At 39.9% G+C, this 19,183-nt stretch overlaps 1 protein-coding gene across 6 annotated transcripts in view; it reads left to right on the top strand.

The window, feature by feature from the left end:
- The window catches only part of Mctp2 (multiple C2 domains, transmembrane 2), a 229,290-nt gene that overhangs the window by 78,855 nt on the left and 131,252 nt on the right, over nt 1–19,183 (top strand). For 5 of the 6 annotated variants that reach the window (XM_030242581.1, XM_006540899.3, XM_006540901.2 and 2 more), the window contains 4 exons: nt 171–282; nt 4,206–4,241; nt 14,154–14,318; nt 16,537–16,667. In XM_030242581.1, coding sequence (XP_030098441.1) covers nt 171–282; nt 4,206–4,241; nt 14,154–14,318; nt 16,537–16,667 — 444 coding nt within the window. Of the gene's footprint in view, nt 1–170; nt 283–4,205; nt 4,242–14,153; nt 14,319–16,536; nt 16,668–19,183 lie in introns of those variants that run through there. The other variant, XM_011250864.1, reaches the window with a different exon arrangement.

Raw genomic sequence — 19,183 nt, 5'->3', positions numbered from 1 at the left:
TTTACCAAATGTGATTCTCTATCCACACCCAGCTTCCCATAAACCTTATCTAGTCCTTATGCAGAGGTAACGGGGGGGGGGGGGGGGTTACCATAAGCTCCTGATGTATGTACTGTCTTGTCCTATTTCCAGCTAGTGTTAAAAATCACATTCTGTATGTTTAATTGCAGGACTACAGAGCACATTTTAAAATTGGAAGATCCAAACAGTTTAGAAGACGACATGGGAGTGATTGTGTTAAATTTGAACCTAGTTGTAAAACAGGGTGATTTCAAGAGGCATGTAAGTGTGGACCTTTCTGTTTAAACTCTCCATGGTGACATCTTCTTGAGGACTGTCCAGCAGACAGGATGACTGTCAATCGTATATTAAGGGGGAGAAGTAAACTGTTTGCATTAATGTCAATGTGTGGTTATGCACCTTCTCTGTCGTGAACCACTGGACAGACAACCTAGGTAATAAGAAGTTACCTGGCTCAATTAGGTATGGTTAAGATTGCCATTCAACTCATAGAATGTCTTGCCTGGATAAACAAACCCTTGGAAATATAGTTTTCTTAGGTATCAGAGTTTCCCTTTAGTCGTTCTTAGCTTCTGTGTGACTTTCACACATTCAGTGATGCAATCAGTTCCCAGAATTTAATGTTTACATCATAGATTCTGAGATGAGCAAGTGTCCACTTACAGCACGTCGAGGCCTTTGCCTTCTTTCTTTCCTTGCTGTTGCTTTTAGCTGCTGACTTTTCTACCACGTGTGCATTTGTGAGAACGCAAATTTTAATGTTCGCTCGTCTACCACATGGCAATTTCTCATTAGCACACTATATAGTGGCAATGTCTGCACCATCATCGAAGCATTTGATTTTGTTAAGATAAGATAGAAAGTCTGCTCTTACAAGTAAACATGCTGATGAAGATTATAATCTCATTTTCATATTCATGGATTGAACATTATAATTCCAATCATTAAAATAAGAACACAGTGTGTTTGATTACAATTTACTGAAAGATTAAAAAAAAAAAGCTAAAAGAGTGACAGGAGAAAGAATATTTGTGTTACATTTGAACCTGTATAGAATCCAATATGAAAATCTGAAGCCTGTTCACAAGTTAGGCTTCTAATAATACCTTCTAAGTTAAAGTAAATATTCCTCATTTTAGCTGTTGCTTAATCTTTCTGTTGGAATTTATTTCATAATGAAGACCATATCTAATTTACTAGTAAACTCTCAGAAGCTAGCTTAAAGTTATAGGAAAAGTGTACTGAAATTGTTTTTTAATTGCTAGAGTGTCTAGTAAACATTAGATTTTAAAATTTGAAATCCTTAATTTAATTTCCTTGAAAGTGACAGACTAAAATTCTATATATAGATAAACATACACATTTGGGACCTCAATGAAACTGTCACTCGGATGAAGACGAGCCTTGTCTTCTCTGTCCCTTCTACCTGGGACTTTTCTTTAACTTCTTTTTTTTTTTTTTCTGTCTTGTTGTGGTTAGTTCAGAATCTGTGCCCCCAGATCCACTATCCAAGTGTATAGAAGGTGGCAGGTAACTTGAGATGGGTGCTAGGCTAAATTTATACATGATATGAATAAGTATTCGAGCCAGGCGCCCAGGGTGGAACACTTAACAGCCATTGTGTTCTTACAATTTCTTTGGTGACTTTTGTAAAGTTGGTTTCTCTCATGAAAGTGGCTGCACCTTTTGAGTTTTTATACGTCTCACTAGACCTGTGTTCAGCAATCCTATTGCATTTCAGCTGCATTTCCGAACCACCACTTTTGGAATTTTAAAGGAATAGCAGTTTGATTTCCATTTATCTCACACTGCAAAACAATTAATGTTAGAAGCAGCTTGGATTTGCACTTGTGATGCATCTGGAACTCTGTCTTTTCAAGGTTCAAAGAGCATCCTCTGTCTTCATCTAACTTAGCCTGGCCTCTCTTAGTATTTGAGCCCCATTTGCTGCCTCCTCTGTTGAGGTTGTTAGAATCTCTGCTTACTGTGTGCTCGCCTTATGCCCAATAGAAGCCAACTCTACAGTGCATTATATATACTCTGAAAGCAGAATCACACAGAGCATTGCCTGTCTCATTTATTTTGCATTATAATTTCTTTATCTAAGCATTACCAGTGGGTCAATAATGGAGAGATGATTTTTTTTTTTGAGCCATAAAGAGTTATTCTACTTATAGGACTATCACAGTCCATTTGGGTATACTAAATAGAAAACAAAATCCTTTTCTTTTTATTAATATTAAGTGGATAATAAATGGTGTTTTCATTCGGGGTTTTTAACGTGGAAATGACTTTCCCTTGGACCAGGAGGGCAGTGGATTTATGTCATTAGTATGCTTGGCTTATACATTTCTGCTAATGTGTACACTGTGGAGGATTTCAGGTTCAGAATCTTAGTTTTGTACCCGTTTTTCTTGCTAACAGTGAGTCATGTTTTATGGCTTTAGAACCAAAGTGACAATGACATTCTTGAGATGTGCAGCTTGTGCCTGTGCTGGCTGTCTAGCAGGGTGAACTTGGCCCTGACTGGAAGGCTGAGAGAAAGGGAAAAGAATAGGGTCATAATTAGAATTGTGGGCTTTGTCGGCAAATGTCTATGCTTGGCTCCTGGATCTACCGAGACTCTGTCAAATCTACAGGCTTATTTAACCTCTCTGAGGTGTTTCCCTCATATGTGGGTAAGAGTGAGGGCACCATCGTGGGCATTGGCATGACCATAGCATAATAATGGCATGATTAACTACGGGTGCCAGACCTGGTAGAAATCCAATGTATGTGGTAGCTTGTAGCATTATAGTAAGGTAGATATCATGTTAATAACCTAGCCTGTTTTATCTTTATCTTCTGTGATTGCTACAGGAAATAAAGTATTTATACAAAGAAAAAAAAAAGACCTAGTATCTTCATGCCCCTTTGAGGTTGTCATTAATTTCAGTGGTTAGATTAAGTGAAAATACTTGATACTTTTATTGAGAAAATACCTGAATATTTTATTTTAAAGCCTAGTTGTAGCATCATCACTATGATGAGGTGCACAATGATGAAGTCACCATTTCACCATTTCTCCAGGACAAGTATTATGAACGAGAGCCTTTAAGGTCTCCCTGTCCTGCCCTAGCTGCTGTTAGTTAGACGGAAGTGAACTTCTCTTGACAGTTATGCGTTTTCAGGTTTCCTCTTGACTGAGGAGACATTAGCAAAGCAGACATGTCCTTTACCTGCATTATTTTTTTTCCTCTCTTCCTTGAGCATTCTAGTAGATGTGGTCAGCTTGGCTAGCTTCATAATGTAATTGCAGTATCATGAGGTTTGCCTCATTTTAACAAGCAGGAGGCTAGTGAGTGAAACAGCCAGAGCAGGCAGGCATTGTGTGACTGGATACCGACTTGGGAGAGGCGAAGGATGTCAGTGAAAGAACCATACATAAAAGTGAACAGCTTATCCAGGCAAGGGAGGGGTCAGAAAGAGAATAGTGGGAAATGTGTTGGCCTTCAACCCTCTGCTTTCTTCACACATTTGCTTGATCAACTAAATTAATTAAATTGGACAATAATGATTCTAAAGTTTTTTTTTTGTTTGTTTTTTGTTTTAGTATTTTTTAATTAGCTTATAAAATACCAGATTTCCATGTGGCATAAGTTCTGAATTCTTTTTCTGTTATTTTTGACTATCAAGATTTAACCTTTGAAAGTAATGGAATTATGTTTTCTATTAAGTAAATTTATGGATGACCTAAACATGAACTGACAGTAGTTAAGAATTTACAAACAGTTTTACAGTGCTCCCTAAACATTGTCAGTAGAGGAAATCTGATACTCTCCTTTTTGAAGATGAAATTATACTATTGCATTTATTTTGAAAAATGTACTTACTGAGATTGAACGGTATTTGTCTGCCAAGGCTGATCCATTCTGAATACTCTGAGGAAATGATTAATACAGCCACCTAAGTGTGATTTTTTTTTTGTTTCTAATTTATTTTTTACATGAACTTAATTTTCTTATGGGGAGGGGGGTGATGGGTAACGCTAACTTTCAGATTTGGGAGTAATGATGTGACTATAATCTGTATTATATGTAATGCAAAGTAGTTTATTAATTACATTATTAATTACTTTATTAATTACATTATTAATGATCCGATGTTTCTCTCTTTCATTTTGATATCGTCATTATACATTGAAGCGTTGGTCAAATCGGAAGCGGTTAAGTGCCAGCAAGGTAAATTTGCTTGTTTTTGTCTTTATATAATTTGGATAAAACTTCATATTTTTTATAAATTATATCTGTGTGTGTGTGTGTGTGTGTGTGTGTGATATTGCCCAGACTTGATTTGTAACAGCATTCTTTACTTCTGTTTTAATAAATAAAAAGCGAAGGACCTTTCTTTAGAGTTTCATTAAGTTAGGGCATGACCAGATGTTGGAACTTGTGCTTGCTTGAGTGGTGACATTTTATATGTACCGGGCATGTTAGAATTTTACACTTCATTAAGCTTGGAACACTTAGACTGTGGCACGGTTAGCTGTTGTCCCTTCAAGTAGTTATTTGCCATGAGAAGCTATTGAGAGTGTTTCAGGGGCCACATGAAGACCGGCAGAATCTGTGACAGCCTTTACAAGTCTCGGTGATAACTTCTGGAACAAAATTATTTCTCAGTTGCTAAGTAGAAATATTTCTTCATGAAGTGCTGGTAGGTTATAAATCATTAATATATCTAAGCATTTGTATGATATTTTACAGTTTATGCAAGTAGGAGTACCAAGGAAAGGGTTCTGAACTTAATCTTTTATTAAGTTAATAGATGACAAAATTATAAATTTTGTAACTAAATGTGAAAATTATTATAAAGTTAATTCCCTAGAGGATTTTTAACTTAAGTTACCAACTCTTGCTCCTTTATCAAGAGATGTAGAATTGTAGTTAAACGATTTAGTACTTTAGGCTCCTTGTCAACTTTGATTTCAGAATGTTGGGGCTAATTCATACCTGGAGTAGAAAGCGATTCTGCAGACAATCACTTGACTAAGAGCGTGCACGCGTGCGTGCGTGCGTGCGTGCGTGCGTGCGTGTGTGCATGCATGTGTGTGTGTGTGTGTGTGTGTGTATATATATAATTACTAATTATAGGTGGACAATACCTCAGTTGACTATTTCCCTATATAATATGGAATCTGTATCCAAATCAAGAACTCTTAATATTTTTGAGAGAGAGGGGCAGAGAGAGGCGGGAGAGAAACCCAGAGACAGAGATACAGATTGAATAAGGCTCTCTTGCATCAGAAATCAGTAGGTGGCAGTGATCTGATGGCACACACTGATATCAGTGTATCTTTTCTGCATTTTAAACATGCAGACAGAATTGTGAAATGGTAACTGGTCCTCCTCCCACCTCACTGGGTTCCTTGCTCTCTGGTCAGTGTTCAGAAACAGAAGAGGGCATGATAACAGTGATGTGCTGCAGTCCGAAGCATTCTCCACCTTTGCCTTATTCCTATACAGTCACTAGAGGGTAGGAGAACATCATTTCTCGACACGGAAGGGAGTCGGCCTCTCGCTCTCTGTATTAAGAGTTGCTGTAACCACCCAAAGCAGTAAAGTTTCCCAGAATGCCTTGGTGAAGCCTGACAAAGCAGTATTTTCTCCTTTATTGATTCGGCTACCGCACTAAAACACCGGTACTGTACATCAATAACCATCTTTACTTAGGGAGCTTCGCTCTGTGGAAGAGCACTGGCAGTTTGTGGGAGAACATAAAGGCAAGAAACAGAAATTGTGAGCCTGGGGGATATTGGAGTCTAGGGAGGACAGGAGAGGTTATGGAACAATGGCCAAAGGAATGAAGAGGGGTAGGAAACATGTCGACGGCTTGGATAAAGATATCAAAAATATGAAGGAGACAGAGGATCCAGAGAGCAGTATTTATATATAGATACAACAGAGTTATATGTTGAGGCTTAGCTGTGTGCCTTATTTTTCTCTTACTTTGAGGAATTTTGACTTCAGTGTGTGTTAGACTCAGGAATGTAATAAATGCCCAGAGCCATTACGTATGTTTAGTAACATTCCAGACAAGAAAAAAATTGATGAACACGAGAGCTATTCATATGTGAGACATGAAGATTATACATTGGTGAACACTTAATGGTGATGTCACTTTCTTTACATTGGAAAGTCTGCAGTTTCAGGAGGAAACTGAGGTGGTTTATAAATTGTCTTATGAAAAAGTGTCACTCGAGAATAATAATAAGAGTCACACTGCCACTAACACTATAAACATGGATAAAATTCTCTGATCATATCCCTTTTGGTATTTTAAAACACTAATGTCTTTAATTATTTAAAAATATTTTGTATGTGTAAATGTTCGTTGCATGCATATCTGCATAACACGTTCAGGCCTGGTACGTCTGGAATCCAGGGAAATGAGTTGGATACCCTGGAACAGGAGTTACAGATGGCTGGGAGCTGTTTGTCAATGCTCACTACTAAACTTGGGGGAGATAGAAGAGTGTTTCTCAACCTGTGGGCCACCCCCCAAAGGGAGTCACATAGCAGATATTTATATTTTGACTCATCACAGTAGAAAATTTGTAGGGATGGAGCAACAAAATAATTTTATTATTGGGGCTCACCACACACACACACACACACACACACACACACACACACACACACACACAAAACCTGTATTACAGGATTGCAGTGTTAGGAAGGTTGAGAACCACTGGAAAAATAACCAGGACTCTTAGCTCCTAAACCGCTTCTCTACCCCCATAGAAATGTCTTTTTTTTTTTTTTTTTTTTTTTTAGGATTTTCATATTATATTTAGCCTTAGAAAACGTCTGATATGAGAATTACTTTGCTGTGAGTATAGAAAAATATACTCCTGTGTTACCTACGGCATAACAGGGATTTTAGCCTCATCTGATTTTGACGGTGGCTTTGTTTAGATGATTGCTTCTTTTTCTTTATAACTTTTATATTTTTTGGGTTGCCTCAAATGTTCCTGAATAAGAGTGTCTTTGTGGCATGTTTTAAAAATGTATCTTTGATATTTTGTCCCAGATTTCAATGTGAGAGATATAGAAGGACAGTTTTTTAAGATAGGCTTAGCTTCCACCCAGAAAAGCTTTTTAAATGATCATTGAATGGAGAAATCGGGGTTTTATATAATAGATCACAGACTGGCATGTACTCCTTTTTCCATCTCGGCTGTGCAGCAGCCAGTGCAGCCAGGGCTGCTCCAAGACTCACTTGGGTGTACTGCGATACCTGCCGCAGCTCTATGTAAGAATACTCACAGCAGTTCTGACCACCAAACAGTTTCATGCAAAAGAGGACACAATCGTAACTAGAGATGGGGATAACAGATCTGTGGTGGTGCCTAGACAGCTTGTAGCTCAAGCCTTTCTTTCTCTATCTCTGTCACTGTCTTTGTCTCTCTGTCTCTCTCTCCCTTTCTCTCTCATACATGCTCATGTATGCATACCACACACACTACACACACACACCCCTACAGACACACAACAGAGAAAAAAAAGGGGGGAAGAGAGAGAGAGAGAGAGACAGAGACAGAGACAGAGAGAGAGAGACAGAGAGACAGAGAGAGAGACAGAGAGAGAGTGAGTGTATGTGTGTTTGTGTGTGTGTGTGTGTGTGTGTGTGTGTGTGTGTGTGTGTGTGTGTGTGTGTGTTGTGGGAAGGGGCTCTTCTTATCTGGTCTGTAAAGATGTCTGAACACATGTTCCTTTAGCTCTGGATTTTCTGTGCCTTCCATGCATTTTCTTTGGGATGAGTACGTACCCTGCCACATCTCTTTCCTGACCTTCTGATTCACACATTAATATGTCAGCTATCTGAGATAAGAGAGGACCCACACTAGTATAACATTTTTATTGTCTCTTATGAAATTACTTGACTAGTAGTGCCAACTTTTGGCCCGTTTGGCTTTGTAGACTTTTATTGCAGTTTCTGTGTTATTGTGGAGGCTGAGTTCTGCCGGCTACACTTTCTAGGTCCCCCTAATCATCTGTGCTCCAGCTGGCTCTGTACGGGGAGAGAAATTCGCACAAAGCTTATTTGCTATAGAAGAACTCAGACTGGGGAAGGCTAGTGAAATAATTTGATGGGTCCCCTGTCTGTCTGTCTGCCTGCCTTTCTGACCAAATCTCACCCAGGAAGAAGAGTGAGTTTAATGATTGCTTAGTCTGTTTGTAGTTAGGGTTAAAAAAAAAGTTTCTACCCAAATGGTGGTGTCTCTCAACCAACTGTCTGGATAAATAGGTCTTACCATACACATATCTCTATGTGAACTCCCCATGCTTTATTGGTGTGTGCACCTGGAAGTAGTGTGAAGGGGTCCCTGATACACAAAGAAACATGCGGGGAGTCCAGGGCACTGTGTGTTTCTGGGCACCGTCTGGTGAGCAGTGTGGTGTGCTTTTGGTTTGTTCACTTGCTCATTTTCATTTGCATGTGTTCTTCAATGTCTGCTCATAGTAACACAGTTACACTATATGCTTTTGGGGGGCTTGCAATTATTATGTTCAGACTGCCAGATATATCTTTGTTCATAAATCTCTCTCTCTCTCTCTCTCTCTCTCTCTCTCTCTCCCTCTCTCTCTCTCTCTCTCATTTTAAATCTAGTGGATCTATGTATTTCTGTTTTATTCTCTGAATATTATCTGTCATTTAACACTTTTCCTCTATCTTTTTGTTGTTGTTAACTCTTGGTGCTAAGAATAGAACTCTGGGTCTTAGGCTAAACACACACTCTACCACTGAGCGCCACCCTTGCCCTCTCTCTATTTGTGGTCTGCTGTCTGTTAGTCTAGTTGTGGCGCTGTATAGACTCATGCTGAGTGTCTCAACCCTGACCCTTCCAAAGCCTTTTAAGAAGCTGAGGTCAACATGCAATGGGCACAATGACTTCTGGGGTTTTCCCTGCTTTCTGGAAGCTGCAGCCACATTCACGTCAGGCTGTCAACCCGCTAGAACTCTGTAAGCTTCTATGTGCTCTGGGGCAGAGTCAGGGCACCATCTTCCTAGGCATCTGATTATATCTGTCACCTCAGTAGCATTAGAATCAGTCGTGTAAGTGTGAATTAGAAAATTGGAGAGTGTAGGATGAGTGAGTCTCCAGGGCCCAATCATAAGACCATCTCTTAGTCCTGCATGGGAGTAGGGAGGGGCCCAAGGTTTTGCACAGGAAAGCTTTTGAGAAGACTAGAGTGACTGAGTAAATGAGACATGGCAGCGTGGAAATGTGGCCATTCAAAATAATGGAGCCACCCAGAAACCTCGGAGATCATATTAGGGTTCAAACAACTTGTTCCTAAATATAGCTCCTGAACCAGTCACATTTGGAAATTGTTATAATTATTTTTAAAGTCTATTTTGAAACAGTTTTTGCCTTATAGATTTGAGACAAGATTTTACCATGCAGCTGTAACTTAGAGTCTATTATATAAATGAAATTGGCCTCACACATATACTGGTCAGCCTACCTCAGTCTCTTCCCTACCTCCCCACAAGGATTGAGATTATGGGCATGCACCACCATGCTCAGTTTAAATGCAATTTCTTCATTCCCTATTAATAATAGAAGATGTATTTTTCTTGTCCCAAATTTAGAGTCGTTGACCACGTATAGTATTAGTCTATTTATCAACTCTTTTCTTAATTTAGTTTTTATATTCACATCTAAAACATGAGTGATAGTTTCCTTATAACTAAGATGAAGTGAAGACAGTATTTTTATAACTCTAGACAAAGACTGTGTTTGTATCTTTGGAACTTTTGATACAGGCACATCTACAAATATAAATCTCATTCCCCATGTGCATGTACGTGTGGGAAACGTAGAAAGTTTTCTTTGTATCCTTAGTTGAGAATTTTATGTGGTTGTGGCAGCAGTTAGGGCCCAGAATCGTCTTTGGAAGATGTAAGGAGTTGCAGAGGCGGGGCTGTTCCAGTAACTGGTTCCCTGCATGTGAGGCTCGGCTCTCACGGTGCTGTAAAGCCGTTGACAGGAAGCAGTAGTTTTACATGTTGAAAACACTTGAAAGGAATATTTCAGTGAAGGCTTTTATAGATGGGGTGCTTTTCTTCAGCTTGGCAAAGGAATGGTCAACAGAGGTGGAGCCCCACTTTTGTTAGTCAATTTTCAGGCAGTGGTGATTGAATTTTTAATTTTTTTTTCATGCATTTGCTTCTGTTGGCCACCTGTGTTGTCACAGAGACTTTAGAACCATAATGGGTAGATAGAATGTGTTGCCAACTCCAGCCCGTTATATTGCCATCACCTAAAAAATTAACATATTGTATAGTATTATGCATGTCCCTTGCCTATACAAGTTACTGCTTTTGATCATTTCTCTTTATTTGTTTATTCTGTGTGGTATTTATATGTGTGTGGCATGTAAGCATCTGTGTGTGACTGGGGTGTGTGTGTGTCTGTGTGTGTCTGTGTGTCTGTGTGGAGTTCTGAAGAAACTCTTGGCTATCCTGCTTTATCAGTCCCTGCCTTATTCCTTAGAATAGGGTGGTTCACTGAGCCTGGAGCTAATCTTTTGAACTAAACTGGCTGGCAGTTTAGCTCCAGCCATTTTCCTTCCTCCATTTACATTTACACTGCTAGCCACTGGATACTCCTGACCATGCCTGTCTTTTTATATGGGTGCTGTGCCGGGGGAGCCAAACTTCTATCTGTATGCTTGTAAAACACATGCTCTTACCCACTGAAACATGCCCCCCCCCCAACTCCCAGACCCTTATCCTCCTGTGTCTTTCATTACTATATCTTCCCCCTTTTGATTCTTCTCTTTTGTTTTCTGGTGTCCATTTGCACATTCCATTCTGGTGCTTGCAGGGAACAGTTGAATGTAGTCTTGCTGTTGATGGCCACAGACCTCCCTCCTGCCTCCTAACATCGTAGTCGACCTTGATGGCACCAGGCTGCAGGTCATTATATAAACCCTGTATAAATGCATTCACTTGGAGAATCCACTTCTGTATGGGAACCTTTTGAGATTCTGAAATGAATCTTGGCACCTCCTTGAAGTGAGCAGAAGTTCCCATACCATACAAACTCCTTTTCTTCTATCTGAGCCTGGGTGTAGGGTTGTGGTGACTTAGAACCAAAGAAATCATTGGGGGGGGGGGTGTTTCATCTGCATTAAAATCAGTACTCTTAATAAGCTGAGGAGCACACCCTCTCTTTATTTTTCTGTTGATAATTGACGGATGCGCTTTCAATGGACATCGCTTTTTCCTTCTAAGAAGAATGAGTGCAGCTCATATGAAGTTGGGGCCCAGACACAGAGAGATGAATGGATCGCATAGAAATACTAAAAGGTTCTGATCCTTGGGGAGGAAGGAGGAAATAACAGAACCCCGATGCACTATATTTTATCCCTCCTGTCTAGGGAGGAATTAGGGTCAGGACCCAGAAACTTTGCTCTATCAGCTGGTGTTTGTTTCAGCTCAGGTGGGGTGGGTTTCCCCTTTGATGGGTCATTTCCTCCTCGCCTATCATATTCTAGGCTGCATTAAGATGACAAATCTCCCTTATAGGCAGGGACAGAGACATGAAAATCCGAGTATTCGGCTAACTGAGTGAGTGCAGATGAGTTGATTTATTGTGGGGAGAGAGGAGACATTTGAAGAACAGAATTGATTTCACAAACCTGGCTGTGCAGTAGAGCAAACCCTGGATGCCTTTGTCTGTCTGTCCATTTGTCTGTCTGTCTGTCTGTCTCTTTCTCTTTCTCTGCTGTCTCTCTCTTTCTTCAGGAAGGAATGCTGAAGAAAGTATAAAAAATATCTTTAGATCACATGCAAGTACATCGGTATGGGGTTTGCAAGCAAAACGGTATTTTAAGGTCAAATGAGTAGAATAAAAGTTGTACTTTCTTTCCTATCTGTGAACTATGCAATAAATAATTCTCTTCTCCCACCCTGCCTTGGTGGGGGGTGGGGGTTGGAGGGGCAGAAAAGAAAACTTGGCCAGTGAATGAGCAAGTCTATCAGATCAAACATGACTGTGTTAAATACTAAAATGTTCAAAGTCCGACTGAGATAGATAAAGGCTTTGATGGAAAGAGGATATTTCCCAGGGACATTACAAGCCATAATCCAGATGTTAGGCTGTAACACAACGAGTGTCCATGGATAGATCAGGAGCTTCAGCCAAGCCCTGCCTGATGCAGGCCTCAGCTTTGCCCTCCCATGCTGTTCTGCCATATGGAACCCATCTCCAGCCCCCTTAATAACCAGCTTTGGATTCCATTTTCACAGAGCTCACAGAGCTAAGTGGGGCTGCTTTATAGACAAGTTAGATAGAGGCCTTTCCAAGGTAAACATCCAATTTGAAATTAGGACATACTGCACTGCAAAATTATTTTAGGGCATATTTCATGGACACGCTGCCATTTTTCTTAGGCAATTGCCAGACTGTAGGATGCCCTTTGATCCTTTGTGGACATTACTCCCTGTTTTATAAAAGGGATTTTGAAATAGTTGCAGTGTTGAGGGAGGAATATATCTGTCGGAACTTTGAAGCATGGCCGTGGGACAGGTCATGCTTTAGCTCATTGGTTAGGAGTCAAACTTTTAAGAAGAAGAAGAAGAAAAAGAAAAAAACAGCAAAAGAGAGAATTACAGCAGGACTTATGAATCAAAATCTCATTTTTTCCTTTAAAGGCAGACGTTTCAACCTGTGCATTCAAAAAGCTATAAAAAGTGTAAGTGTGTATTCTGTGTGTATATGTACATCTGTAGATGAGGAAGCACATAGATGCATGTCTGTGTCGTGTGCTGATTTTGTGATGAGATTTTTAACAAAGTCATTTAATTTAAACTATCTTGCATCTCTTATTATTGAATATATTGTATAGAAGACCAAGTGTTCATTAGGAGTTAAGAGATAATCTTTGTCTTCTTGGAGAAGTGTTTCTCTCCTCTTTCCTGGATAACAGGAAAAATTACTGTAAAATTTTACGGAAAATTTCTTTCCGTAAAAGTAATTTTGTTTAACATTAAAACACAATTTTTAGCAAAAGACACAGAGTGGCACTGATCCATCATTTCTTGAGAATGATGGAATGACAGAGTTGGATCACGTAAGCTCATATATTATTAATAGGGGCCTGACTTACTACTGGTGTCTGAGCAAATTGGGGTCTAAATGACCACAAAAACAGAGTAAGTGGATGGTAGGAATGGCTACACAGGGTTAGTAATGCATTGGTTTGTCCTGATGCTCAATTTCGCTTACATTCTTCAGTCTAGGGATTCTTTCTTCTAAAGAAATATACATGCTCACTCCAATCCACGAATCAAGCAGAATTTGGAGATGAAATCTGACAACTAAATTCAGCACAGGGATCAGGTGGAAATCCTAACTCAAACAGCTATGTTTGAAGAGACCACTGAGAAATGGGTGCAACGAGAGCCCCACAGGGTGCTGCCCAATGCTAAAGCCAGGGTGGTTTCTTTTGTTGAGTGTGGCGGTGCCATTTTGGTTCCATAGAAACAAATATGCATTTTTCACTAAATTGCTATAAGAAGACATGATGAAGTGGGGAATGGAATGAGATCAGTGGAAAGTCAAATGCAGTGAGTAAGGGCATGGAGGTTGGTCCTGCAGCTTATTCTATTTAATTTTCTGGGATCCGAAAATGTACATAATGGGGATTAGACAAAGTGCAGCCATCACCTTTATCATTTTGGAATAGATTTTCCCCTTCTGTCTATATTGTTTTGTCTCTTAGTGCTCTGTTTTCAAAAGTGCCTTTCTCCTCTTCAAACAGCCAAAGCCAAGTTCAAGGGGTTCTATGCTCACCAGAGTAGGAGCACAGACCACAGCCCAAGTCATGCTTTGCTGGCATATATCTTTTGTTTACAGTGGAAGCAACTTGCAGAACGGGGAGCATGGATTTGGAAAAAACAAAACAAAACAAAACAAAACAAAACAAAATCCAAACAAGGAACACTAGTGCTTTTTCCCAGGCTGAAAAAGGAAGGGCTAGAATTCTTGTGTCTGTGTCTTTCAGACTCATTCTCAAGAGCAACCAACATTTATTTATTTATTTATTTATTTATTTATTTATTTATTTATTTATTTATAGTCCTCCTTGATCCGCAACCTACGCCTCTCAGAGTCCCTTCGGAAGAACCAACTCTGGAATGGGATTATAAGTATAACTCTCTTGGAAGGAAAGAATGTCTCAGGAGGGAACATGACAGAGATGTTTGTCCAGTTAAAACTGGGAGAGCAGAGGTACAAAAGCAAGGTAAGTTCTGTTAATTCCACAAGGGAGGACATCATCGATAAAGATGAAAACTCTTCCCACTCTATATTACTCAAGAGTGGAGCCAACTCATGTTATCCTTCCCTCTAGGCATGTTAAGCATCCCAGAAAACAAGGCAGTAGTCTAGATGCACTGAACTACAGTGGGTATTGCTTAGTGTAATTCGTTTTCACATGTATTTCAGAGATAGGGGAAGCTTATCCACTCACGGTGCTGCACACATGACATGTTCAGTTTGAGAATAAGCAGTGTAGGCTTTGTAGATAGCAGGAAAAGGGTAGATGAGTATTCTCCATAGCTCTAAAAGAAAGCAGCTTTTCTACTTGAGAACATTAAATTGTTGGAGTGAAGTCAAAATCGTTTCAAAACAGTATGTTCTATTTTATTTTTCCCTTGTTTGTCTGAACACCAAAACTAGATCTGATATTTCTGGGTTTGCTGATTTTTGTTGTTTTCTTTTTGGTTTTTGTTTAAAAACTGATGAAAACAACAACAACAATAATATCCAACTGCATAAAATACTAAAAAAAAAAACCAGGTTTTTTTTAACTGTTTTATAAAAATAAATTGTTTGATCCTGCCAATACAACCTCTATATAGTTCTTAATCTTAGTACTTTGGTGTGGATTGAATTTTTTAAAAAATCATCATTTTCCAACCATGGCAATTCATTATTATCTTTTATATAACTATTTTATAACTATCAGATAGAAATAGTTGACATGTTTTGTGAGTTAACGGGGGGTAGGGTAATCGAAAGGTATGCCACTTTCGAGAAGTCATATTAAACCTCCTAGAAGGTCTGGAGAGTGAGTGCAAGACCACTCTGTTTGCATTAGGGTTTCCTGGTACCCAGGAAGCAGCTGAGTAGATACAGATGACTTAGAAAAGGAGCCAGGAATGCAAGAGAGAGGCTGTGTGCTGTCCCCAAACTTCAGTGCAAAAAAACATCCAACATTAGACAGCCTTTACTCTGAGGCACATAGTGAACAAAAGCATATAAAATTAATTAATTAGCTAATTAATTAATTAAAGTATAAATCGGCATGAGTCGGATCTGAGATGTGCAGAAAATCATCTCAAGTAGATAATTTCAGGCAGAGCCTGCCACCGAGTCTATGGGAATGATCACGTCCCTTTCCTGGATAGTCTTTAACTAGTCATGGTCAGGCTAAGGATCTGTGGAAAGCTCATTTATCTCCGTGAACATTTAGCTATTCAGTGGGAGATAATGTATAGAATTAGATCAGTGTCTGGCATGTTCCCTATGGGAAAGACTACATTGAATTTGTGTTTCTATGACATCTTTTTCCTCCTTGGAATCTAAGCTCTGTTATCTGATATGATTAAAATGGTATAAAAACCCCAGGTGAAATGTGTTTATATGACAGGACAAGAGCGGAGGAGTGTGGGAGCTGCTTACCCATCCTGCTGGTTTTCTTTTTGCATAGAAATAGTTGGTGCTGATTTAAGTGTTGGTCTGTAGCCTTAAGGCCAGACCAAGTCACCAATGCTTGAAATATCTATTCACAAAATCATCTCCATAAAAGAAAGAAAAATGGAGATACCACCAAAGAAGCCACCCCATAGGCAATTTGGTCATACTTAGAAAACACAGGAACATGTGTGTGATTTTTCAAAAATTCTAGTTAATGTTTCAAGTATGGAAAAATAAAATTTTCTAGTTTTCCCCTTGCCATAGTGTTGGGAATTAGTATCTTTGGGCTGAAAAATAGACAGATATATGTTATAACATAGTATAGAGTTCCTATTTAATGTATCAAGGAGATTTTAATTGATCCTACAAAGCATTCGTTTATCTGATGCTTAGGCCTGGTCTAATATACATCAACACAAGCATCACTTGCATTTGACTCAGTTAATGCTATCTTCTGTAGAAATGAGCACTTGTAGGCTTTTCATTCCCTGCACGTTTGTGTGGATTTTATAGTTCCTTATGCTAGTCTTTTTAACTTGATGGAAAAATTGCTGCGTTGTGGGGTCATTTAAAAGAGTAGTCATATTTTGCTAACTTGAGTCCATGAGAGTCCCTTCTATTCCAGTAGTTAAGTATATCTTGCTAAGAGACCAGTCTCATCATGGTGACTTCCCGCCCTATAGACATAACATGAATGTGTAGCTGCTATAGCCATGACCTACCTTCTGAGAAAGTAAATCCTGTAACTGCATGTTTTCTAGACACTGTGTAAGAGTGCAAATCCGCAGTGGCAGGAACAGTTTGACTTTCACTACTTCTCTGACAGGATGGGCATTTTGGACATTGAAGTGTGGGGAAAGGACAGCAAAAAGCATGAGGAGCGACTGGGCACGTGAGTCACTCTGTTACTATTGGGGTGGGGGTTCCTGGTTGCACAGGACTAGCTCGGAAAGAATACCTTATCTGTTTGCTTTGAGAGTGGACACCCACATCCTACTTCTAAGAAGCCAGTAAGAAGCTGGGCAGCCACTTAATGTGGAAGGGCTGTTAATCAATTTTCTAATTGGTAAATGCTATCCAGTATTCATCGTAGGCTTTAAACATAAGAAACAAGAGTTAATCCTCATTTATACGGAGCTCATTTCAGGAACCCCTGATGATAATAATATACTCAATGGTTAGAGTGTCTGCAAACACTTGCACATCTTACATGATTCATCTCTGTATTACAAATAAGACATAATATAATGTAAAAGCTATGCAAGTGGTTGTTAGATCCCTAAATGTCTTCATGTGGTTACTATGGGCATATTCTTTAAAATAAACATTTAATCCAAGGTTGGTCTAATCCACCTATAGACCCTATTCATTCAAAGGGCTCACCCTAGTTTCTGAGTCTGGAAATCTCCCTAGAAAGTTAATGTGCTGACTCAGACCACTGGGGTGTATTTGTAAACACATTCATGATTTCACATTAGTTTTACAAAGCAATAAAAGAAGAAGGTGAGTTGTCCTCCATGATAGAAAATTTTCAGTGTCCTTGCTGGATTTTGTGACAAACTATCATAGAATGGGAAGCAGCCAGAGCTATTCTGCTGTTGATTTGTTTACTTTGGACTCTTAACAGCTCCATTGAGGTGGTCACCCATGGGGAACAGATTATAGCATCAGAATTATAGTTTCTTCCAGGATTGTAGCAAGGAATACAATAAAACCACAAGACCATGCCTGCCTTGTAATAAGCACAACGGAAATGTGCTGGCAGAAGTTCACCTCACCTCTGATTTCCGACAGTAGAGCCCCTCAAGCTAGGGAGAGCAAGCTGTTCTTGGACTTAAAAACGGTGAATTCCAGAGCTAGGATTTGGGGTTTTAAGGATCGGATCCCATCTTTTATCAAAGCATTCCCTTTTGTTCGTCCCATAGATGAGTAATTTGTATATAAATCTTAAATGAGGGACACAAATGTTTAAAAAGGATGCCAACAGCTATTGGTTGTCATCCTCCTTCCTGGAGCCGGAACTCTAAGGCTGTGTGCTGAGCCACTGCTGACGCATCGGAGAGAGGCTTTCACCTCTCCTCTGGAGCCAGTACACCTTGATATTTGGGATCCTAGCCAAGGACAAGGACTCAAAACTAAAGATCAAAATAACTTCTCTGCTCTAACCCATTCATTTTATAGTGGGGGTGGGGAACTGCAGAGAGAATGGTAAGAAGTTCAGAGGGAGACGTGGCATGAGGCCAGTTAAGCAGTCTTCAGAGAATGGCCTTTCTCTCTGCAGTTCTTAATGCAAGGTGTGGAACGCTGCAGTGCAATGCCTTTCTTGCTACCTGTATTCCACCATTCCCAAGGTAGCTGCAAGGGGAACTTAGAACCCCCAGATTTCCTCCCTTCTTTCTCAGCAAGCTAACCTGCTACATGGTGTCCCCTGACACTAGTAGCAGACTGGCTCTAATCCACCTGATTCCAATTACACCCCACAGTTATAAGGAGAAAGGATGCGTCGCTATACACAATGTCTACTTTCTAAAATGTACTGCCAAGTATCCACTGAGACTATGGCAGGGCAATCTACTTTGCACCCTGCACCTTCTTTGGGGTGGGCTTTGCCTTTCAAGTCTTCTTGTGTATACTCAGTTTCCTTGTCTGGTAGGCAGCACTCACTGCAAAGTCCACTGGGCCAACTGGCTGCATTGCATAGCAAGCTGGGTCATGTCATCTAACCCAGATCCAGAAGTTGTGGGCCAGTGTTTGACAGTCTTTTCACATCAAGTGACTAGTCTGCTCTTGCTTTTTCTCTCCCCTGACTACACAGGGGAACTGGGATGGCACAGACATTTCCCAGTCCCTCTAACATCCTCAGCTCTCTGACATGCCAGAGCTCTGACAATATCAAGGGCAGTAGGATCAGAAAGTCAGGACAAAGGCTAAGTTAGGAAACTCAGAGAACTCTGTGTCCTAAAGTGTTATCTGCACAGTGGGCATTTGGGCCTCCAGTGATGAATGGCCCATGGTTATTTTAGTAGGTGCAAATAATAAAGCCTTGAACATCTCATGTCACTGCATTGTCACGTTTCCGTCACGCAGTAGGAAATGCTTTACCAAATGAGAGCTACGCGGCTTCTCACAGACAGAAAATAACTGAAGATGTCCTGTATGCCCTGTGTTTGGTCATTTGAGCATTCATTTATTATTTTAGCAATTTCCTGTTTGTAACTGAGATGCCTACCTGTCTGCTGATCATTTTGAGCTTCCTCTTTATGGATTGGGAAGGACTGTTGTTTCTTTTTTGGGTATCCTTTTCCTTTTTCCCCTCTTGCAGTGCAAGAAAAAAAATAACAAAAGTATCTCTTGGGAGAGCCAGCTCTGTACAGCATTGTCTTGCAGAGAACACCACATAGAATACTC

Source organism: Mus musculus, chromosome 7 (genome assembly GCF_000001635.26).
Source record: "Mus musculus strain C57BL/6J chromosome 7, GRCm38.p6 C57BL/6J".
In the NCBI taxonomy this organism is placed as follows: domain Eukaryota; kingdom Metazoa; phylum Chordata; class Mammalia; order Rodentia; family Muridae; genus Mus; species Mus musculus.
Note: the sequence above shows the minus strand (reverse complement) of the source record. Positions and strands in the feature narration are given on the sequence as shown.